This window comes from Hyperolius riggenbachi, chromosome 3 (assembly GCF_040937935.1).
Source record: "Hyperolius riggenbachi isolate aHypRig1 chromosome 3, aHypRig1.pri, whole genome shotgun sequence".
NCBI lineage: Eukaryota > Metazoa > Chordata > Amphibia > Anura > Hyperoliidae > Hyperolius > Hyperolius riggenbachi.
The window spans coordinates 337,641,746-337,667,483 of record NC_090648.1 but is presented as its reverse complement, the minus strand read 5'-3'; the positions used below and the strand labels follow the sequence as shown (position 1 = coordinate 337,667,483).

The window sequence follows — 25,738 nt, the reverse complement described above, 5'->3', positions numbered from 1 at the left end:
TTACTGCTTGCCACCTAGTGTCTGTTAATTTGTAATGCAGCATGCGTTCTGTCTGTACAGACACCAGGTGGCAGCAATGAGGATGACTGGGACGCTCTGGTCTCTTGCTAGCCATGGAGTTCAGTCTGCACTGAGGTGAGCAACTGATGCTGGAAGCTAGAGTGGGAAGAAGAATGGAAGGGTAAAAGTAAGTGTGGGGGGAAAGTGTGAAGTGGGTTTAGGGAGGAGGAAAGGGTGAAGTGAGTGTGGGGAGGAGGGTAAAAGTTAGGGGAGGCAGATGAGGGAAGGAAATTACTGTGCCCGTAGATAAGGAAGTCCAGGCAGTACCCCCCTTCACACCACCTGTCACACTAAATGTACCTTGTGCTGGTGGCTTATGCAGCAGCCCCAGTGCAATGCAAAGATATCTTTGCTGAGGATGATAAAGATAGTGGTTAGGTAGGGCTGGTGTTGCCTGGGCTTCTTCATGTAATGACCCTGCCTGTGGAACAAGCAGGCTTCTTCCCAACGGACAATAACACCCCCGTCCCCTGCATCTGCTTGCATCTGCTCGGTCCTTGGGAAAATTGCCTGATGCTGAAGCGGTCCTTGGGTCAAAAAAGGTTGGGGTCCACTGATTTATAGAGGGAGTGTAAAGCAATACCTCCAACCCTGGCTTTTCAGGGGCAAAAGAAGAATGGCTGGCAAGATTTTTTCCTAATTTGTCCACTGCATTACGTACTGTGTGCCAACAATATTTAGTTTTTATTACCTGTATTTATTTTCAGTATTTACTAGTAAAGCAAGGGATGCTTTTCAATCTGGGCTTTTTCTACCAATGTGCATTACTTTATTCCTTTGGATTGTAAACCTTTGCCAGGGTCTTCCCTTTCCTAGTGTATTCTACATAATCATGTTCTCCTTTCCTATGACAGCCTCGTGCTTGTACTACTGGGCCTACCTAAACAGCCCCAAATCACATGATCATGTATCTTGTACCCTGTTTGCCTTGTATAGCTTTGTCCTATGTTATATAACCTTGTTATGTCTGTCATCCTTTGTATCATTGTATGTATTTATTGTCCAGTGCTGCGTAATATGTTGGTGCTTTATAAATACAATAAATAATAATAATTCAAAAGGAAAACAATCCTATTCAAAGGGCCACAGTGGATATAGTACACACAGGCTTTTTGCTTGGGGCAAGGGGGGGGGGGAGCATCCTATGGGGATGTGCTGGGGGGCTCAGCATATCTAGGTTACATCTGGTTAAAAATAAAACAAACAGAAAACTGAATCATTAAGTATAAGCTTTTCAGTCCCTAACTTTGAGCCCCTTATGTTAATCGTGTTCTAAATCACCATGAGCTCTATAGGCACTCTGTAACGCTCGACTGCCCAAGTCCTAACTAATGTCAGGTTATATTGCATAAATCGGTAGGGGATATGACAGGATTACCAAATTACTTTATTATTTTGGATTACAAAAATTCCCCCTTTTTGGCCTATATTTAGAAGCGCCACATGCTATTTTGGGTGCGGTGATAACCGAGAAAACAAACTGGTTTTAAAGGTGTAGTAAATAGCGGTAGTAGAATATCTGTAAGTTTAATGGTATTCAACTACTCATTTTATATAAAAAATGATTGGTAATATTTGCCTATATTTAACGCAGAATCACCCCCCCACCCCGATGGGTTCATATGTCTTTATATGTCATATGTGAGTTCATAATGGCCAAAAAATGGCCATTTGGTCAGATGTTTATTGCATGTGTGTGTAATGGGACAGTAAAGGTGCTGCTTTGTTCCTGAAGACTGTTGTGCGGATTCCTCCTTTCTAACTCTGCCTGATTGGTTCATGGCTCCTGCAAAGCTCTGGAGGATGAAAGAATGGAGCTGCGCAGCTGCAGATTGCGTATGTACAGTATATAAAACTGGAGGATGGAGGTGGTTAGAAGCAGAGGCGCTTTATAAATACAATAAATAATAATAATTCAAAAGGAAAACAATACTATTCAAAGGACCACAGTGGATATAGCACACACAGGCTACCTGGCATACAGGCGAGCCACGCCCCCGCTTGGGGACTCACACAATGGGGGCCTCGCTGTGCTGCTGGCGGCAGGAGGGTGTGTGCAGCGGCGTAGGTATCGCTATAGCAACCATGTGGTTGCTATGGGGCCCGTAGCAGTCTGTAGCCAAGGAGGGGAGGGGGGCGCAGTCCTGGCTGGTTTTTAATTTGCAGAACCCCGGGCCCCCATTTAATTTCCCCTTTACAAATGCCTCATCCAGCGCCTTCACCATACCCACACACACTGTCCCCACCACTGCTCTCCCTTGTAGTTCCGGCCATGTGTCGTTGAGCGTCACTGTTGCCATGGCAACAGAACATGGAAGCTGGGCCACTGTACTACATGCAGCGGCTAACCGACTTCCATTTTCTGTTGCAGTGTAAACAGTGACGCTGCAGGGCCGCCGGAAGTATAGTGAAGACAGAGCGGCTGGTGAGAATGTGTGTCTCCCCCTAATTTTTTAATTGAGCAAGTCTGCGTGTGTTAGGGGAATAAAGGGATGTAGTTGCTGCGTGTGTGTGTGTTGGGGGTTGGGGCGGTGTGAAGAGGTGCCATTACGGTTACGGTGTGGGGGTGAAGGGGTTGAAGGGTGCTAATTCCTGTATGGAGTCTGTGTAACTTATTGTGTGTGTGTGTGGGTGCTTTTTACTGTGTGGGGGGGGGGGGGGGAGGGAATGGGTGCTATTTACTGTGTGTGTGTGGGGGTGAAGGGGTGCTATTTACTGTGGGTGGGGGGGTGACTTAATAACATACTCTGTGGATGGGGGGGACTTACCTCGTGTGTGTGTGTGTGTGTGTGGGGGGGGGGGTGTAGCTTACTCTGTGGGAGGTGTATGTCAGTGGTGTAACTACAGGAGAGCAGCGTCTGCAGTTGAGGGGGGTGGGGGCCCACCATGGCTTCTGAGTGGACGCAGTGAACAGAGAGGAGTTGGGGAGCCTGTGGAAAGGTTTCTTGTCACTGCCACCCTCACCTGCCAGATAGACTGTATCCAAAGGGGACAGCAGTGCTGTACCTTCATCTACCGCACCTACTGCCAGCCTACTATCTACTTATCTAACCTATACTGCGGGCACCTACCTATCTAACCTATACTGTGTGCACCTACCTATCTAATCTATACTGGGGGCATCTACCTATCTAACCTATACTGAGGGGTACCTACCTATCTAACCTATACTGGGGGCACCTACCTATCTAACCTATACTGCCGGCACCTACCTATCTAACCTATACTGCGGGCAACTATACGGGCTACCTATACTGGGGGCAATCTAAACATGCCTCCACGTGGGGGGGGGGGGGTGTGCATGTTATGCCCTCGCCCTGGGTGCAATTTATCCTAGAAATTGCTAGTATTTGGCTCCTCCCACATCATGTTTTGGCCGCGCCCATTGGTGGGGCTACCCATTTTCTCGCTGCAGCATGCAAAGCGCAATACTTCTTTCATGGATGGGGGCCTCAACTTATGGACTGCTTGGGGCCACCAAAACCTTAGCTGCGCCCCTGGATAGAAGGGACATGATGGGGGGGTTGAAGGGACATGAGGACACGGAAACAGGGAGACAGTGATGCGCGTCTGCATGCCTTTATCTAACACAATAGAGGACATGCAGGATAGAAGGGACATGGAGGACACAGGATTGGATAGAGATGTGCGGCTGCAATCTGTATCTAACACAATGGAGGACATGCAGGATAGACGGGACATGGAGGACACAGGATGGGATAGAGATGTGCAGATGCAATCTGTATCTAACACAATGGAGGACATGAGGACTGAGGAGCAGGTCCGAATATGTATTATTTGGACTATAAGACGCAATGACTTCTCCCCCACTTTTGGGAAGAAAAAGTGCGTCCAATAGTCCGAAAAATACAGTGTTTCTGTTGCTGAAAATAAGATTAATGGAAAAGTGGGTATCCTGAATAATTTACTACATTCTACTTTATGTCACTACAGTGCCTCTTTAAAGTACCCCTGAGGTGAGAAGCAAATGGTGGCTGCCATATTTATTTCCTTTTAAAAAGTTGCCTGGCAGTCCTGCTGATTCTGGCTGAATCACATACCTGCAACAAGCATGCAGCTAATCTCGTCAGACCCCAGTCAGATCACCTAATCTGTCTGCTTGTTCAGGTTCTATGGCTAAAAAGCATTGGAGGCAGAGAATCAACAGGACAGCCAGGCAATTTGCATGAATTAAAAGGAAATAAATATATCCCCCTCCATACTCCTTACCTTCAGGTATGCTTTAAGATCAGATAAGTATTATAGCACAAATGTGAAGTAAAACCTCTCATACAGTCAGTGCCCCCACTCCTACTGAGCACTACTATTTCTTGTGCATCACTGCTTTTGGAAAAGGCATGTTTTAAATCTATGCTCCATAAACTTTCTATGAGCCTTTTATTTGTATGTAACCAGAACGTTATCTCCAGCCACCCTGCAGACCGCACATTACATAAAAATAGGCACTCATTTTATTTTTCACAAAAAGAATTTGAAATTTAAATGAGAAATTATTGAAAGCTGTGAGTGATAGATAATCCATTAAAGTATGCGTCGCTGCAAACAGTCACTAAACCTGACAAGAAATCATTGAAACTTGACAGGTTTTGTCTAGGTCTGCATATAAATCAATCACAGGGACTGTAGATGAGGACTGCTACCCCTGTCTTGGTGTACTGTAAGGATGCTTAGAACTTTGCTGGGTTTTTCTCTTGATCTTAAAATGAAGAAATGACTATTTTTATTTCATTTGAAAAAATTAGAGTACCAAATAGCTTTTGTAATTATAAAGGGTCAGTGTATTAAGGAATAATGATTTGGCTTTCCGTGTTAATGGACTGGCTGTGAAATTTACACTCTGATTTTACAATCTTTGTGCATAATAGTAGCAGTAGAGAATTGTACCATGTTAGCCATCAATAAAAGCAAGACGTTTGAATCAGGATTATAGCATTTATTGGCTAATTTAAAAGAATAAGAGTAATCGTTCGGCTATTCTACCTTCATCAGACTCATATCCTGTATGCTGACAAGTTGTTAAAGCACACAGCTATACACATGCAACATCAAAAGGGGATATATATATATATATATACGCTTTTGGAACTCTAAATACATGTCATTACTCTAAATACATGTCATTACGATGCCTTAATTGAAACGTGACATCCAAGACATCCGTGTGCGCAGTAACGGCCACGGCTTGCCACATGCGCACTTGGGCTGACACAGATGCAGCCCATGGATGAAGATACCTAGGGGAATTATTAGGTAGGGCACAGTTGTCATTTTTTTTTTTTTAAACAAAAAAGGTTTTATTGAACAGTAAAAGGAATGTCATGGTATACAAAAGTGCGTTTTGGGCAACATTCATATTACAAGTTATTAACAGAGTGAATTGTCGTTAATTGGCAATGCATTCAATAGAGGATATTCCACAATTATACTTACATAGTTGAAAGGTTAAATCAATATACAACATGCACATTTTTGGTTGGACGGGTGAATTTCCATACCACTGTTGAGGATGTAAGTACATGCGCATGTTGAAAATATATAAAGCTGAAGCTGGGGAAGTCCACACATGCCGGATGTTATAACTTATAGGTGTAAAAACTATTCCTATACATCTGCAGCAATTAACTAATGCATCTAGATTCAGGACCTGTCCTTCCACCTTTCCCAAATTAAGTGAAATTGCTTCAAGCGATCACGGTGTTGATACACCAGTTTTTTATAGGGAAGACCCCTGCTTAGCCTTTTCCGCCACAGAGTGAAGGAGGAGGGCGTGGATGCTAACCAACCCAATGCGATTTCTTGCCTGGCTGCGAATAAGGTTTCATGGATAAATGTCTTGACGTTGGGTTGTAGACCCTCGTCAGAAATAATACTCAACACGCACAGAGTGGGATCCATCGTTACTGGGCAGCCCATTTTGTCATGTAGAAAGTTCACTGTTTGTAGCCAGAAGGCTTTAACAGGCGGGCATTGCCAAATCAAATGGAAAAATGTGGGTGACTGAGAGCCACATTTAGGGCAGCTATCTGAAGCATCACTCTTGTACTTAATTAATCTACCAGGGGTGAGGTATGCTTGGTGCAGGATGTACACCTGAGTGGCTCTGTCTTTGATGCATACGGAGACTTTTTGGGGTGCCTCCAGTGCATCTTCCCAGTCATCGTTTTCCAGTACCAATCCCACTCTGGACCATTTTTCTTTTACTGGATCCATACGATCCATTGCACCACTCGACACCATCTCCTTATATAAGTCACCAATAAGGTGTTTGGTTGGACCTTTTTTAAGTATTGTTAGGAGAGGGTGTGGAGCAATACATACCAGCGCATTTTTGAATTGCCTATTAAAAGCGTGCTGTAATTGAGTGTAGTGGAACTGTTGAGGGATGAAGGGTGGGAATTGTTTTTTGAGATTAGGTATGGATATTAATTTCCCCTGATCTACTATTTGTCCCAAAAAGTGTATTCCCGCTCTCTTCCAGAATAAGGGATCTGGTATTGTGGTGAATTCAAGGAGCTGAGGGTTATTCCATAACGGGGTATGTGGGTCATATTTATAAGATGGGTACAACATACTAGCCTGCTTCCAGGTATTATGGGCCTGTACTAGAATAGTGTTTGAGGCGTAAAAGGTAGGCCTTATTCCTTTAATGGTATCCAAAGCTGCACTGTCCTTGGTAGGGTCCAAGCTGTAGGGTCCAAGCTGTATCCTACACAGTTGTTATTTTTAGCAGATTGCATTCAGGGATGAGCTCGCGAGTCATTACCAGTAGCTAGCTACTTGAATTTGTGATTCTAATGAGGCATAATTGCTTCAGATGTGTGGTTGGGAGAGAGGGGATTAATTACCCAGCTGCCCACTGCTTCTATGCGTATCACACAGCCTCGCATGCGTCCAATAGGATGCGTTCCACGACTCAGTACCGCGCACTTCCTCCTTCCAAGCTCATCCCTGATTACATTACTTGTGTTTAAAAAAATTCCCAGCTCACAGAACAGCATTGCTAGGAACTCTATTTTTTTTTATAAGCTTGTAAATAGTGACAGATGCAAAACGGAAAAAATGCTCTTTTATTTCCAAATAAAATATTGTCCCCATACATTGTGATAGGGACATAATTTAAACGGTGAAATAACCGGGACAAATGGGAAAATACAGTACGTGCATTTTAATTGTGGAGGCATGTATTATTTTAAAGCCATAATGGCCAAAAACTGAGAAATAATGAATTTTTTCAGTTTTTTTCCTATTCTTACTGTTAAAATGCATTTACAGTAAGGTAGCTCTTAGCAAAATGTACCACCCAAAGAAAGCCTAATTGGTGGCCGAAAAAACAAGATATAGATCAGTTCATTGTGATAAGCAGTGATAAAGTTATAGGTGAATGAATGGGAGGTGAACATTGCTCGGATGCATAAAGTGAAAACGACCAAGGGCTTAAGTGGTTAAAGGGACACTTAAGTCAAACAAAAAAAATGAGTTTTACTCACCTATGGCTTCCAATAGCCCCCTGCAGCTGTCCGATGCCCTCGCCATCTCCCTCCGATCCTCCTGGCCCCGTCGTCAGCCACTTCCTGTTTCAGTGACAGGAGCTGACAGGCTGGGGACGCGAGTGATTCTTCGCATTCCCAGACACATTAGCACCCTCTATGCTGCTATATGGTATATGATATATGCTATAGTAGCATAGATGGCGCTATTGTGGCCAGGAACGCGAAGAATCACCCGCGTCCCCAGCCTGTCAGCTCCTGTCACCGAAACAGGAAGTGGCTGCCGGCGGGGTCAGGAGGATCGGAGGGAGACGGCGAGGGCACCGGACAGCTGCAGGGGGCTATTGGAAGCCCTAGGTGAGTAAAACTCATTTTTTTTGTTTGACTTAAGTGTCCCTTTAAAGCACACCTGAACTGAGAGGGATATGGATGCTGACATATTTATTTCCTGTTAAACAATTCAGATTGCCTGGATGTCTTGCTAATGGTGCCCATACACGATACAATAAAAACGTTCGATTTTCCCGTTTATTCGATCTAAATGATCGAATTGAATGAAAGTTGAAAATATTTTTTTTTTCGATCAAGAAATTCAAACGATTATCCCGTTTTTTCGGGAAAAATGATCGGACATGCTGGAAAAATCTTTATATTCGATCTAACAGAATAATCGAACTAAATTATCTAATTGAAAAATTGTACCATGTATGGCCACCTTTAGTTTCTGCCTCTGATGATTTTAGCCATAGACCCTGAACAAGCTTGCAGATCAGATGTTTCTGACTGAAGTCTGACTGGATTAGCTTGTTCCAGGTGTGGAACTCAGACACTACTGCACCGAAAGAGATCAGCAGGACTGCCAGGCAACTTGTATGGGGTAAAAGAAAATAAATATGACAGCCTCTATATCCCACTCAGTTCAGGTGTACTTTAAGGAGCCAGAACTGCCTGGTATGTAAAGTGTTAATCAAGCTGTAGTGTGTGGCGATTCGTATTTGAAAAATGTACTGTGAAACTTCTTCACTAATACAACAGTTTTAAATCCATTCTCTACACTCGTCATATTTCTACTGAAGTAGTGGTAATGAAAACTGCAAACAAGTATGGGCTGGTGAAAACTCATTTTGTAATGGAAATGATGGCCGTGACAAGCTTGTATTTTATAACAGAACTTAAATCAACAATGCAAGTAAGTTGTATTATTGATAAAGCATTATCTTACATTATTTTAAGCACAAATACACTTACACTTTAAGTGCAGTATGAAGTACAGACATTAGACCTTGCATTATAATAGATCTCCCTTCATTTAATTGGAATTTATGCACTTAGTGGCATAGAAATTAAGGAAAAGCATAATGGGCTTTAATGTAATTGAGTTTTTAGCCTGCTGCTTCTAGTACTCTGGAAAAGTGTGAAAAACAAAAGTAAACAATCCAGACAGAAGTATGTGTACAGTATCTGTAACCCTGGTGTGTCTCTTTTCCGCCTTGCATGTAGCCCCTCTTCTGGAGTTTTCTCACTGGTAACATCTGTAAGGCTCAGAACTATTATCACACCATTTATCCAAGCTGCAAGTTTGTTTTTAAAAAGGAGAGAGCACTTTTAGCACTGTGATTAATCTACAGCGCATAAAATCCTGAAAAGCCTTCTCCTAGCATTCCCCAAGTATAAAATGTGCGGGCTTAAAAATGTCTGTGGGCTGCTGCTACAGTTTCCATACCAGTGGAGAATTTATTCCCTGTGATGTGAAAGGTTTTGGTCTGAATATTATGGTAGAAGATAACCAGAGAAGAGTGATGTTGTGCTGAGATCTGGTTTGGTACAGAAAGCCCTTAGTAGGATGGATACAGAGGCTGCTATTTCTATTTGTTTAATCTCCCTGGCGGTATGGACGAGCCTAACTTGTCCAGGGAAAAATAGCTAAAAGCAGTTTGGATGAGTCAGGCTCAGCCAGCACTTCTAAGGCAGGGTTCTGCTTTTTTGCATGCATTTTTTGCATTAACCACTTTTTCCACCTGCACAGTATATCTACGGTGTTCCGTGGCATCCTCCAAGCCACGTCAACGTAGATATACGATTTTAGCCAATCAGCGCCCCCTTAACATGCTATAGCCAACAGAGGTGATCCTTCATCTCTCCCCCTCCATGGCCAGATTGTTAAAAAAAATGCAGCTGCTAAAAATTTTTATCACCTTACCTGGTTCCTGCGATCATGCTGCAGTTCCAGCCTCCATTCACTGGTCTTCACTCAGCCCTGTGATGCTGAATATCCGGGGGACTTGGTTGTTCGGTATCACAAGGCTTAGTGCATCGCGGTGAACGGAGGCTGGGGCTGTAGGATGATTGCAGGAACCAGGTAAGGTGAGATATTCTCGTTGCAGGGGCATTTTTTTTTACAATCTGGCCATAGAGGGGGCCGGGTGTTAAGGGGTGCAAATCTGGATATCCATAACAGAGGGTGGGGGGCCTGTTTGGAAGGGGGGGGTTGAAATGTTTATGCAGGCATATCAGGGTAAGGGGGTGGGGGATTTAGTAATCGGGGGCACATCTGGTGGCCCTGGGGGTATATCTTAATACTGGGTGCACATATGGCTATAACGGGGGGGGGGGGGGGCTAATCCTGGGGGCATATCTGCTATAATGGGAAATGCTGAAACCGGGGACCCATCAGGCTATAATTAGGGAAGCATCTGTGTGTGTGTGTGTGTGTGTGTGTGTGTATATATATATATATATATATATATATATATATATATATATATATATATATAAATACTGTGTATGTATATATATATATATATATATATATATATATATATATATATAGGGGTAGCAAATATGAAGACACATCTGGCTATACTCGGGGTGGTGATATTGGGGCACACATCTGGCTATCTACCCTTGGGAGACATAATACTGGTGGCATGTTTTTACCTACTGTAGCACTTTTTATTTTTTACTAGAATTAAAAAAAAAACAATGCAATTTTTCTATTTCCCATTTAAATGCGTAGAAAAACAAATTTCTTGGGACAAAATGCCCCCCAATGAAAGTCTAGTTTGTCCTGAAAAAAAAAACGATATCTCGATCATTTAGGTGTCGTGAGTAGGGATAAAGTTATGGCTGTTTAAATAGGGTCATAGCTAAAGCATCAAAACAGCCCTGGTACATAAGGGGAAAACAAGGTCTGGATGCAAAGTGGTTAAAAGTCATGAAACCTGCATGCGTAAATATGCACATGGACGCTAATTTTAATGTGCAATACTGCATGTTTTCTGCCAGCAAGCTAAAGAGTGGGGAAATTATGGCCTGGCAGGAAGAAAAAATGCAATTTTTGTTTCAAATTTTTATAATACTCGAAATGTACACAAGACTCTTGCTTGACACATATTGGTAAGTTACAGGCAAAAATCTCATGAAAATATAATCAAACACTTTTTTTTCACAGAATTGCAGCAGAAATAAAAAGCCAGAGTGGTTAAAAAAATGCTACCTTCCTTGACGCCAAAAAATGCTACCTGCCTTGACGCCATGTCTGCCTTTAATATTTTAAAAGCCCTTATCCAGAACTAGTATGTAATTTATATGTTTTGAGTGAAGCAGCTTCATGTTTCTTGCAAGTGACTCTGGAATTGCAGAAGAACTAGTTGAGATAACAGCCTTTGAGCCATCATTAAAAAAAAAAAAAAATGTCAGACTCCATACTCCTCCCATTTAAGATTTCCTTTAAAAATAAACAATCTCAATACCTATTCATTCTTTCTTGAAGTTCTATACATTTCCCTTTATATGAGGTGCTCATTCATCCTGTAGAAAACACTTTAGCATTGCCATAGGCATGTAACTACTATAGAATTGGCCATTGCAGCCTACTCATTTGACTGTATGTGCTGAAAAATGACTGTTGTTGCACCTAACAAACAGCTGATGTATTGTAATGGATTGCTGAGATGCCGCCGCGCGGTCTAGCAGCGGGGCGGCTGTCTCCGCGTTCAGACCAGCGGTTTCCACACAGCAGCATGCGTCTGGTTTGCCTGGGCCTTCTAGTGCACACAGATGGAGAGCTACGCGCGCGCACGCTAGAAGGCAAGCCCTTTATGCCAGTAGGAGAAGAATCAGCTGATCAGGTCGATCAGCTGATCCCAGCGAGGTTACTGATTGGCTAAGTGGCGCAGGGCGGCGCGGAGGAGCGCTGCAGTATATATAGATCTTGCTGGTCAGTCTCTGGTTGTCTGCCGTTGCGAATACTTATGTGTGAGCACTCAGACCTCAGTCAGATCCCACAGTGTGTTAGAACCAGGTGGACCTGGGAATTCACACTTAGCCAGATTACTGTTGTGTTATACTTTAGACCAGTTCCAGGGTGTTGTGATCAAGGACCTCACACCCAAGCTTAGGATTACTGCGTCATTTCTGTGTTATGCTTTAGACCAGTTCCGGGGTGTTGTGACCAAGGACCTCACACCCAAGCTTAGGATCACTGTGTCATTGCTGTGTTATACTTTAGACTAGTTCCTCGTTGTCGAGACCACGGACCTCACACCTCAGACTAGGACTGTGCTTTATATCTGTTATGACTATTTGCTCTGTCGACCTCTCTCTTGCTTTCTGATTCGGTACCTCTGCATATCTGCCTACCTGTTGCCAAACCCTGCCTGTACCCAGTTACCGAATCAGCCTTCTGTCTCTGTACCTTATCTGCTTGTGTGTTGCCGACCTGGCCTGCCCGACCCTCCAGGCTGTCACTCATCCCTTGAGTGCTTAGTCTATCTGTATTAGCTGTGACACTATTCCACCAAGTGTCAGTTAGCTATTAGGACTCCTGCTCCTCAGAGAGTCCGGCCTGCTAGCAGCCAGTGGCCTCTACTCCTCTGGATTCCCCTGGCTGCAGTACAGTCTATATCTGTTCACCAAGTGTCACTGGTTGCCAGGTTCTCTCTATTCCCTCTCTCAAGGAGATAGTCCCTGTACAGCCGAGGGCCACCTGCCCCTCAGGTGGTTCCTGGCCGAGCTGCCTGTGTCTCCCGCCTCACGGGAGATAGCCTACAGTTACACCAAACACTTACACTTCATAGGTGTCCAGAGGTTAGTCATACTTGTATTATTGGTGATTCTGCAGATCATCTATAATCAAGTATACATCTGTATTGTTGATGATTCTGCAGATCATCAATAATCAGATTCTCTCTGTGTGCTGACACCAATCGTTACATGAATGCTGGCAACTGAGTCTGTAAGGACAGAGCTTTCCCATCAGTATGGAAATCCTGACTGACATGGAATACACTTGCTTGCCTAGTGAAAGCATGCAAAAACTGTGCTCTAGAGAATGCAATGTTAGTACCCAAGTCTGCTCAGATACAGGGTAGCTTGAAGAACTGCTGGCACATTGTTGGCAGACTGTAATATAATGGAACTTTGATCAGTTACAGGAAGTGAATTGAGAAAGAAAGTCTATCCTGTCCCCAGGGTATGTCAGAATGTTGTGAGGAGAGTGATGGAAATTTACAAGGGCGACCAAACGGTGTGAAAGTTCTCATCCTGATCAGACAGGGATGAAAAGGAAACTGATTTTTAATTTATTTATTTTCATTTTTGCAAGTTTGGATTCCGATTGATTGATATTTATGTCTGCGATTAAGTGGTTTGGGTTTGCCACTTTAACCAGGAATATATTACATCATTTTCAGAGTTGCTGAGAAACTAAAAAATAGTTGTGCCCAATGAACAGATTACAGATGATCTGTGCAGTAAATGTAGACTGGCTGCATGACAATTTGAACATCAAATCTGCTTATGCCTCAGAGTTTAAAATTCTGGAATATTATTGTCATGTCATCCACACTTGATTTACTCAGCATCCTCTCACCTAAAGTCTGCTTGTTGGGCCTGTTGGATGTCTGGAGCATGAGCTCTGGTAATAAAACATATATTAAGATACTCAGTTTTTTTTTTGTTTTTTTTTTGCTAAGCTATAGCCATTTTTTCCAGTTTACAAGATAGAGCTCAACTGTATTCTGAATCCATAAATGCATAGATGTGGGATATCAACCTATCCAATTCTAGTGCTCTGTCTCACCTTACCAACTAATGAGATTCCCAACATATATCAAAGGGAGCCTGAGCTTTCAAAGGGAAATATAATTTATTATCAAAATTCAATTAGACATATTCAACTATAAAGCCACATACACTTAAAAACATTTAAAACTCGCTTATTCATAGGTTTTAACCGCAGCATAGCAATTGGGCATTCAATCATAGGTGCACCTATATATCATTTATCCGGATTATTGTCTTCAGGCCCCTTTGCACTCGGCTATAGCACTATGAATTGACGTCACTCTCTGGGTAACTTTATCTTCAATCCAACCCATGTGCTGATTAGCACGCCTCTGTATAGTAAACTGTGCATACACCCTCATTACATGCACCAGGCATAGAAATGCAAAACCACCTGTTAGCCAAGCATCAACCAAAGCTTATTAAGGATCGTTTCCACAGCTCCAGCAAGGGGTAGCGTTTTTCTTAATGCATGCAGTGGCAACAGCCGTTTTAGCAAAGCACTTTCCTCCAAGCAAGCTGGTACTCACGCTACCAAGGATGACCATCTGGGTGTCAGGCTTCATTCAACAAGCTGTAGTTGCGTGTATTGGTTTCCATCCGGCGTTTTCAAATTCCGCGCTAACGCGGACTTCAGGTGCGAGGCTAACAGGGGAAGAGGGCGGAGGCACAGGAGGACCAGCGTGACCAGCCGGGAGACGTCACCTCGACACGTGACGCGTTTCACCGTTAAGGTTTCCTCAGACGTGTACCAGCAGGAGGCGCACAGACCTCTTATATAGGGCGTGCGCTTCTGTTCTTTAATTAAACAGCAACAGTGACTCAATAGTCCAGAGCTTGATTAGAGCACCATCTAGTGACCCATAGAAGAAATGCATGTATGGAACTAGATTCACAGGAAAACTTTCAAGTTCATATCGCTGTTCAAGCCATAAGGATACATAGAGTTGCATTTATAAATCCAGAAGGATTCTTTTTTCAGCAATTGCTGATCATAGTCTCCTCTTCTTGAACTGATGTTTAATTTATATATGCCCATTGCTTTTAAATATTTGGGATCTGATTCATGACAATCTTGAAAGTGCATCGCAATTGGGCTTTTTTCATTTTTAGACTTAATGTTGTTCACATGTTCCTGAATCCTCGCTTTAAGCGGTCTATACGTTTTCCCTATATAAATCTTATTACAGCTGCATTTCAATTGATAGATAACTTTCTCTGTATTACAGTCAATGTAATCCTTAATCCTAAACATCTCAGAGATTAGAGAAGGTCTCACCCTTTTGCATGTATGGGCAGATCAGGCAGTCACAGCAACGAAACATACCTTTTCGATTTCTTCTAGCCACACCTAACTTTCTATCTGGTCCAAACTCACTATTCACTAGAATGTCAGACAAGTTCCTCCCCCTTCTCGCAGCCATTTGTGGGTATTCTCCCACGAATCTCTTGATAATGGGGTCTCTTCCTAATAGGTGCCAATGTTTAGACAGTATTCCTTTAATATCCTCATAATGCGAACTAAAGGTAGTAACTACTCTGACTATCCCATCATCCTTTTTATTGTTATTATTATTGCCCTGTGCTTTATTACACACAAGCAGGTCAGACCTTCTCTTAGACAAAGCTTTATGATAGGCAGTGTTAATAATATGCCTTGGATACCCTCTCAACGTTAATCTTTGTTTCAACTGATCAGCTTCAATCTTAAAATCTTCAATATTGCTACAATTCCGTCTCAAGCGCATAAACTGCCCGTAGGGACAGCCCACTTCTGAGAAGGCAGATAAGCACTCTTAGCTGACAGTAATGTATTACCAGCTGTCTCTTTTCGAAGCGTACTGGTAATAAGCATATTTTCAGTTTTCCTAATACGCAGATCCAAGAAGGAGATTTCAGAGTAACTGTAGGTGTATGTGAGGAAAATACTCCTATTGTTATCATTTAATTCACATATAAATTCATGCAATTGGTGTTCTGTGCCCTTCCAGAGCATCAGAATGTCATCCACGTACCTAAGCCATAGGGCGACGTGCTCTCGGTACCCACGTGTGCCCCTCACCACTTTCTCTTCCCAATATCCTAGGTGGAGGCAGGCGTAGGACGGAGAGCACGCCGCACCCATGGCCACGCCCTTCTTCTGGTGATACATCTCGCCTTTAAACTCCAAAAAAATATTTTCCAAAATTAATTTCATCATGTCTGATACGTACTCTGAGTGACCCAGCTCCTCTCCATATTTCCTGTCCAAGTAAAAACCCAGGGCTTCCAAGCCCTTATCATTAGGGATCGAAGTGAAAAGACTCTCCACATCTAATCCCACCAAAATCCATGTCTCCTCTACATGTACTCCTTCAATCTCGGCAAGCACAGCTTTCGTATCCATTACAAAAGAGGGCAAGTTCTGAACCATTTCTTTAATTTTAAGATCCACGTACTGGGCAATCTTCTCCAAAGGACCATTGTTACCTGAAACTATCGGGCGACCAGGGGGTTCCTTAAATTCTTATGTGTCTTGGGTAGGATGTAAAAGGTAGGGATGGTATAAATGTCGACCTTCAGGTATTTCATTTCCTTTTCCACTAAAATCCCATCCAGATAACCCCAAATGATTTTATCGTTGATTTTATCTACCAAATTCTTAAAAGGGTTTACTCGTATTCTTTCATAGGTGGCCCGATCATTTAACCTCCTGAGCGGTATGGACGAGCTCTGCTCGTCCATCACCGCCGGAGGCTGCCGCTCAGGCCCTGCTGGGCCGATTTGCTTCAAATAAAAAGCAGCACACGCAGCCGGCACTTTGCCAGCCGCGTGTGCTGCCTGATCGCCGATTCGCCGCGAGCAGCGGCGAAAGAGGGTCCCCCCAGCCGCCCGAGCCCTGCGCAGCCGGACCAATCAGTTCCGGCCAGCGCTAAGGGCTGGATCGGAGGCGGCTGACGTCAGGACGTCGGCTGACGTCCATGACGTCACTCCGCTCGTCGCCATGGCGACGAGGAAAGCCAAACAAGGAAGGCTGCTCATTGCGGCCTTCGTTGTTTGTTCTGGGCGCCGGAGGCGATCGGAAGAACGCCTCCGGAGCGCCCTCTAGTGGGCTTTCATGCAGCCAACTTTCAGTTGGCTGCATGAAATAGTTTTTTTTTAATTGAAAAAAAACCCTCCCGCAGCCTCCCTGGCGATCTCAATAGAACGCTGGGGAGGTTAATAGACGTCTAACCTTTCTCTCATAATACTCTCTACTCATAATTACTACATTTCCACCCTTATCACTCCTTTTAATCTCAATTTTATCATAACTGGAGGTCAGTACATTGAAATTAAATGAGTATAAAGATGATAGTCATTTCGAAGAGCTCAATACCAAATTAAAAAGTGTGGTTGAAAAAGAAAATACCCGTATTAAAAATATAAAAGAAAATAAATTTTTCAGAGATGTAGAGGATTATAAACGTGGAGACATCTTTAATTTGGGGGGTCAGAAATATGGAACCAGGCGGGGAAAGGGTAGACGGGTGGGCTGGGGCAACACATCAGAAGAGTCAGGAGCCGAATCCTCTGGTAAAGAAAGTGATAAGTCTGGGAAGTCAGGTATCCTTAAAAAACCAAGACAGAACAGGAGAAGAAAACAAAGGAGACGAAATAATAATAGGAACAATGATGATGATTTACAGGGGCTATCTTTTTGCCCTAAGCAGTCTGGATGTGAGTTTGAAACATTCAAGGATATACAGCTTTTTTTGAGGAGAGTTCTCCTTAAAAAGAATGTACTCCAATGTCTCTGCAGACACTAATAATCATACTGAGGCCATAGACATTGATGACATGGATTTGAGTAACCTTCTCCAGAATATTGAAAGCGAACCAGCCCCTGTGTTGCACACCAATCTGCGCCCCAAATCAAATTTTATGCCTGCATTAAGTAGCAATAAATATACGTCCATGTTTATGGACTTGGTTGCCGAAGATCTCAAATTAATCAACTGGAAAAAGAAGGGTTCAGATAACTTGGGTATAGGTGAGAGGGAAGCACTAAGGGACCTGCAAGAAAATGTTAAAATTGAGATTAAAAGGAGTGATAAGGGTGGAAATGTAGTAATTATGAGTAGAGAGTATTATGAGAGGGAGGTTAGACGTCTATTAAATGATCGGGCCACCTATGAAAGAATACGAGTAAACCCTTTTAAGAATTTGGTAGATAAAATCAACGATAAAATCATTTGGGGTTATCTGGATGGGATTTTAGTGGAAAAGGAAATGAAATACCTGAAGGTCGACATTTATACCATCCCTACCTTTTACATCCTACCCAAGACACATAAGAATTTAAGGAACCCCCCTGGTCGCCCGATAGTTTCAGGTAACAATGGTCCTTTGGAGAAGATTGCCCAGTACGTGGATCTTAAAATTAAAGATATGGTTCAGAAATTGCCCTCTTTTGTAATGGATACGAAAGCTGTGCTTGCCGAGATTGAAGGAGTACATGTAGAGGAGACATGGATTTTGGTGGGGTTAGATGTGGAGAGTCTTTTCACTTCGATCCCTAATGATAATGGCTTGGAAGCCCTGGGTTTTTACTTGGACAGGAAATACGGAGAGGAGCTGGGTCACTATCAGACATGATGAAATTAATTTTGGAAAATAATTTTTTTGAGTTTAAAGGCGAGATGTATCGCCAGAAGAAGGGCGTGGCCATGGGTGCGGCATGCTCTCCGTCCTACGCCTGCCTCCACCTAGGATATTGGGAAGAGAAAGTGGTGAGGGGCACGCGTGGGTACCGAGAGCACGTCGCCCTATGGCTTAGGTACGTGGACGACATTCTGATGCTCTGGAAGGGCACAGAACACCAATTGCATGAATTTATATGTGAATTAAATGATAACAATAGGAGTATTTTCCTCACATACACCTACAGTTACTCTGAAATCTCCTTCTTGGATCTGCGTATTAGGAAAACTGAAAATATGCTTATTACCAGTACGTTTCGAAAAGAGACAGCTGGTAATACATTACTGTCAGCTAAGAGTGCTCATCTGCCTTCTCAGAAGTGGGCTGTCCCTACGGGGAAGTTTATGCGCTTGAGACGGAATTGTAGCAATATTGAAGATTTTAAGATTGAAGCTGATCAGTTGAAACAAAGATTAACGTTGAGAGGGTATCCAAGGCATATATTAACACTGCCTATCATAAAGCTTTGTCTAAGAGAAGGTCTGACCTGCTTGTGTGTAATAAGGCACAGGGCAATAATAATAACAATAAAAAGGATGATGGGATAGTCAGAGTAGTTACTACCTTTAGTTCGCATTATGAGGATATTAAAGGAATACTGTCTAAACATTGGCACCTATTAGGAAGAGACCCCATTATCAAGAGATTCGTGGGAGAATACCCACATATGGCTGCGAGAAGGGGGAGGAACTTGTCTGACATTCTAGTGAATAGTGAGTTTGGCCCAGATAGAAAGTTAGGTGTGGCTAGAAGAAATCGAAAAGGTATGTTTCGTTGCTGTGACTGCCTGATGTGCCCATACATGCAAAAGGGTGAGACCTTCTCTAATCTCTGAGATGTTTAGGATTAAGGATTACATTGACTGTAATACAGAGAAAGTTATCTATCAATTGAAATGCAGCTGTAATAAGATTTATATAGGGAAAACGTATAGACCGCTTAAAGCGAGGATTCAGGAACATGTGAACAACATTAAGTCTAAAAATGAAAAAAGCCCAATTGCGATGCACTTTCAAGATTGTCATGAATCAGATCCCAAATATTTAAAAGCAATGGGCATATATAAATTAAACATCAGTTCAAGAAGAGGAGACTATGATCAGCAATTGCTGAAAAAAGAATCCTTCTGGATTTATAAATGCAACTCTATGTATCCTTATGGCTTGAACAGCGATATGAACTTGAAAGTTTTCCTGTGAATCTAGTTCCATACATGCATTTCTTCTATGGGTCACTAGATGGTGCTCTAATCAAGCTCTGGACTATTGAGTCACTGTTGCTGTTTAATTAAAGAACAGAAGCGCACGCCCTATATAAGAGGTCTGTGCGCCTCCTGCTGGTACACGTCTGAGGAAACCTTAACGGTGAAACGCGTCACGTGTCGAGGTGACGTCACCCGGCTGGTCACGCTGGTCCTCCTGTGCCTCCGCCCTCTTCCCCTGTTAGCCTCACACCTGAAGTCCGCGTTAGCGCAGAATTTGAAAACGCCGGATGGAAACCAATACACGCAACTACAGCTTGTTGAATGAAGCCTGACACCCAGATGGTCATCCTTGGTAGCGTGAGTACCAGCTTGCTTGGAGGAAAGTGCTTTGCTAAAACGGCTGTTGCCACTGCATGCATTAAGAAAAACGCTACCCCTTGCTGGAGCTGTGGAAACGATCCTTAATAAGCTTTGGTTGATGCTTGGCTAACAGGTGGTTTTGCATTTCTATGCCCGGTGCATGTAATGAGGGTGTATGCACAGTTTACTATACAGAGGCGTGCTAATCAGCACACGGGTTGGATTGAAGATAAAGTTACCCAGAGAGTGACGTCAATTCATAGTGCTATAGCTGAGTGCAAAGGGGCCTGAAGACAATAATCTGGATAAATGATATATAGGTGCACCTATGATTGAATGCCCAATTGCTATGCTGCGGTTAAAACCTATGAATAAGCGAGTTTTAAATGTTTTTAAGTGTATGTGGCTTTATAGTTGAATATGTCTAATTGAATTTTGATAATAAATTATATTTCCCTTTGAAAGCTCAGGCTCCCTTTGTATTCTGAATCCACCACCATGCACCCCGTGAGGGATTGAACTCACCCAGCCAGTTTGACCACTTTCAGACTGGTCAATAAGCGCCCAGCATTGTGCGACTCCAGCACTTTAGGGTTGCCAACTCCTTTTAAATTACGGTGTCCTGAGTGGTGTATGCTGATAGATGCGTCCTCACATAAAAAGAAAAGCTTCTATAGCGTAATTTAGCATAAAAGTTTTAAATTTTATTAAAAGTTTGCACTCACAATTTAGTTTCAGGTAACAAGGCACAGAGTTTGAAAACGGGCTCTCCCCCATTGCCTCCCGGGCAGGCTAGAAGGTGTAATCCCGCTCTCGCCGCTGCTACTGCATCAACGTGGTTTCCTGGACGTCCGGCAAGCTCCACCAAACTATAGCCATTGCTCTAAAATGGATTAGGTCAGATTGCCCTTACACTGGCCAGTCCTAAATCCCTGACTAATAAAGATCTGCCATTATATAAGATAACATAAGCTAAGATGGTAGGCTCACAAGGGCAAGGACCTCCTAATGTTTCTTATTCTGCTGCAAATTATCATATGAACATGTACCAGTATTGGAGATGTCTCAAACCTCACATCAACTATGTATGTATTTGTATTGCTGGATGTCCTTATTGTACAGTATTTTAAATGTCTCATGTATCTATGCTCCCCACTATTTGTTTTGTACTGTGAACAGTGCTACAGAAGATGTTGGTGCTAGCTATATAATTACATAATTATAAAAATAATAATAACATATGGAAATAAAAGTTAGATGCTCAGTAAAAAAGCCTATGGCGTCTGTGTGGCTGATGTTGTAGTGAAACCGTTCTCACAGTGTGATGTCATAACCATGGTCATGACCGTTTCCTTTCTGCGAACCTTATTGCATTGTGGGAAATAACTGCTGTTACAACTACCAACCAACCAATATCTCCCTCTGTGCATATGTATATCTATAAAAAAAAAACTTTTAGCCTATCACATTGTTAGTTGGTGTGGGTATAGATAGTGGTAGTTGGTGCTCTCTTTTTTTTTTTTTTTCTGCCAGTAGTAACATGAAGGCTCATTGTGGATCAAACAATGTGAAAGAACTGCACTGAGAATATCAATCATTTCTTGATCTCTCTTCTATTTTTACAATGTATTATTTTCCCCCTATTTTTTTTTCAGTGAAGTTTCTCTTTAACACTTAAGGTAATTCCGGTAATTTTTTTGTATTTTGCCTGGAGTTCCATATGTATTCCATGCATCCATCTGTGATCCTACAAATCCATATTGAAGTGTGCATGTGCCATTATTGAGTAGGCAACTAAACTAGGATGAATTTTTTTTTATTTTAATCCTATACAAATCTGAATCAACCAATGGGCTACCGTGTATTCAGTTGTGAAAATCCTTCCATAATGAAGGCCATCATTTTCTAAAGGTTACTAATCCTTTACATTATACTGCCTGTAAGCTCCTGCAGAGATGGATGCATTGCCTTTCCACCTTTTGGCCTTTTGTCTTTGGCTATTTGATCAGCTCAGTCAAAGGTCACATATGGAAATAAAGGTCTGGACCTTTTATAATGAACATACATGTAATGCTATTATTTATGTTATGTATTACACAAGAAAATCCTTTTAGGGCTCTTACTAAGTGCTGAGAAGTGCTTTTTAATTTGTAAATAATGCAGTGTTTGGTTTTTTGTGTTTTTTTTTTTTATGTAGGATGTCCGACCTGACAGGGACATTGTTATTGATGTTATCTTATTTCTATGGCAAAAATGCAAGACAGCAGTGCAGAAAATGCAAGGAGGTGGTGCTGACGGATACAGATTTTTACAAAAGTGTGAAATAAATAGCAAGGTATGTTTGTGCTATAAGGGTGGGATATAGGAGTTAACTGACTTTTGGTATACATAGACTTATGTCTGTCTACGAAGTTCCTCAATTAGAATGTAAATAATTTAAAGGTACATTCCAGTAAAACATTTGTGTCAAATCATTAAAGATCTCAATAGCTTCTGTTGACATATTTAGTATTCTAAGTATACCCTCAATGCATACAGTTGTTATGACTTTCAAAAGGGATCCCTTATAGTCCAATCCTTCCTTAATAAGCGGATGGAGAATTTGCTTCTTCCCCCAGACCTTACCATTTCAGCCACGTCAGCTTGACATTTCCTTTCTTTTCTTCCATTCTACCACACTAAAGTTGTGCACCCCTTTCCTCTTTCATACCCTTTTACTTTGTCCACATTTTTTCTCATACAGTCACCACAGCTGTCCTCCTAGCAACCACTCTGGCACCCAAGGGATCGCTCTACTCCACTCATACATAATCTCATTGTACAGATAGCAGAAAGTTTAGTTTGTGTGTCCTTTGTTATATAACCAACTATACAGATAGCAATGCCGATTCAGAAATAGTCTTCAGTTTCAGATTTCAGTCTGCTTTCTGTGCACACTGGTACTGGAAGGTTTGTCTATGGCTGTTTGGATTTGTAGACCATTGCTGACTTGCAGTTTGAGAACCATATTTTAGTTTAGCCCCATAGTGGCTCATGCATGCTTATACATGGTTTCAAAGCAATTCTTGGGAGAACATTGGTTACTATTTAGATAGTGCTAACAAATTTTTTGCAGTGCAGCATAGAGTTTTCATTAAATCTTTCATGTCAACAGTTGTCTCTGTGTGGGGATCATGGTTTCATGTAGTACAGTCTTTGGAAATTTTGATGGGGACTGGTCTACTAGTATATGGGAGGAAACTGAAACACACAGAGTGAACTCAAACATGGGCATTGTACGCAGATTCCATGCTCATAGTTTCCTAGCCAGAAATCAAGATGTTCCTGCTTCAAGGCAAAAGTGCTGAACATTTACTCAACATGTTGTCCAAATGGTTGCAGTTGGGTGAGAAAATACAACCTAGACAGTGCACAGTGTGGCTGTGCTAGTCCACAGGTGGGAGCACGGTCATCCACACCTCTTTGACAAGCCTTATGTCGAACATATGTGTGTGTGTGGGGGGGGGAGGTGTCCCAGGGCTGGAACGGCGAGGTGGAAGGGGGACGGGGGAAGCCTCTGCATTATCCATAAGCTTCTCTTTACTCAGGTAATTATCCATTTTGGGCCCTTTTCCCCCACAGGTACTCTTTAAAAGTAAAATGTCCAGTTTGAAGTGTAAAGCATTTTTTTTCAAGCATTGAAGAAGTCATAGATTGTCTAACATCAATGTTTTTTGTTTTGTTTTGTAGTCGACAAATCCATAATCTAGTTATCTAACATCTAAACATTTCATCTGAAACTGAATATGCTCTTGTCAAAAGATGTGGAAGAAAAAAGAAATTCAGTTTTATTCTGCTTTTCATTTAATTTGTTATGTTTACACGTACAGCATTGCTTGTTGCTGTTTGTTGTCTTTCTGGTGCCAGAGGTGGAGCTAATGAGATTCCTTGCTTAGTTTTGTACATAACAAAATGATTAGCACACCAAAAAGTGTTAAAATATAAATAGCAAGGTGAACAAAAGCAGCACCTTGTTCATATCCTAACAGAAATTTGCTCCAGTGTAGCATCACTCATTCATATAACTACAGTATTTATTCAGTCATTGTTATCTAATATACTTTTTTTTTATTATGTTTCATTCAGTGGATCTTTATTCTTTGTCTCATCTATGAAGCGATGAAACACTGTAACATTATGGATACAGATGCTGTTATAATGGGAGAAGCTGCACTAAGATTAGCAGGGATAGCTGAAAGTTTGGCTGATACGTCTATCAAATCTGGGAGAAAGACAGGTAAAACATCAAATTAGACAGCTAATTAAATGGTTAGTGATTCAAAGAGTCTACAAAAAACAAGCTTCAGATTTAATATGTATTCCTTAACTTCTAACAGAGACTGCAAGCAACTGTCACTGTAGTGTGAAATGTGAGTCTTAATAGATGTAATTCATTTACGTAACATCAGTGCTTGAGTACTATACAGGTAGTTAACTTATTTGTGCCATTACAGTGATTCTTAAGGTGCGTACACATGTCCAACTTTATGCCTGATGGTCGTTTAAACTAGTAGTCTGAATTACTTGAAGTGCTAACAACAAGTCGTTCAGATGTCATGTACACACTGACCAACAAAGAGGCTGATATAATTTACATGTCGTTTAACCAACTTGATAATGGACAATGGACTGGATAGAACAATGGACTAGATTAAATGACTGATCAAACTGATTGTTTTTTGACCGTCTATTAGTTGGACAAATGACCTAACAGTTGTTTGAACAGCAGTTGATGCAACGGATCCGCTGCGCGGATTGGGCAAACCAGCTGTTATCAGTCGCTCGACAGCGCATACACACGTCCAACTTGTCGTTCAAATGACAAGTTGTTCGAAAAAGTTGGACGTGTGTACATACCTTAAGACATACACTGAACAAACAAAACATTGAAACCACCAGCCAAATATTCTCCCAAAACAGCACTGACTTATTGAGGCATATGCTACATAAAACCTCTGATGGTGTCCTAAGGTATCTGGGAACAGCAAATTAGCTGCAGATCCTTTAAGTTCTGAAAGTTGAGAGATAGGGCTTCTTTTTTCAGCACATCTCACAGATGCTTGATCTGATTGAGAAAAGGACATTTGAAGACGAAAGAAAACATGGTTCAGGAGCCCAAGCCATCTTCTTCCATTGCTCCATGGTCCAGCTCTTATGCTCACGTGATCATTGTAGTTGCTTGCGTAGTTTGACAGCTTGGCAACTTTTGCTGGACTTAAAACTTTGATTCACTGTGTACTCTGACATGAGGTTTTTCAGCAATTCGTGTTACAGTAGATCTTCAATTAAATTGGACCAGACTGGCCAGCCTTAGTTCCCAACATGCATCAGTGAGCCCTGGACTCCACCGTAAGGTCCGCACATGCGCACTCATGCACAGGCAAAAAGAGTCATGGACAAGCGTTTTTTTTCTAATGGCAAAAATCAGACGTGTTTACGGCAACCGGTGATCCCCGACCCCCAACCTGCAAGCGATCTTCTCACCCCCCAGCAATACCAATTCCATTGTTCATGCCCCCCTCCCTGCCGCATGATGTCACCCACGGGCCTCTCATCGTCCCTCTGCCTCCCCCCCATAGCAACACAGCTCGTCATTAGCTACACAGCTGACACGCATGTGTGCAGCCCAGCCCAGTGATGTTGCCCAAAGAGATCAGGTTCTCATCCCTGATGGGCTACTTCTGTTGGAAGTGTGTACTTGGCCTAAGACTAACAAGTAGCTAAGCAGAATTAGATGAAATTCTTGTTTTTCAGGACTATAGACCATTAAAGAGCCAGC

General features: G+C 42.3%; 1 protein-coding gene across 1 annotated transcript in view; it reads left to right on the top strand.

The window, feature by feature from the left end:
• The window catches only part of CFAP54 (cilia and flagella associated protein 54), a 528,182-nt gene that overhangs the window by 89,975 nt on the left and 412,469 nt on the right, over positions 1-25,738 (top strand). The window contains exons 13-17 of the mRNA XM_068273664.1: positions 3,657-3,841; positions 16,934-17,333; positions 17,416-18,134; positions 22,118-22,255; positions 24,046-24,196. Of these exons, the coding sequence (XP_068129765.1) occupies positions 3,657-3,841; positions 16,934-17,333; positions 17,416-18,134; positions 22,118-22,255; positions 24,046-24,196 (1,593 nt within the window). The remainder of the gene's footprint in view (positions 1-3,656; positions 3,842-16,933; positions 17,334-17,415; positions 18,135-22,117; positions 22,256-24,045; positions 24,197-25,738) is intronic.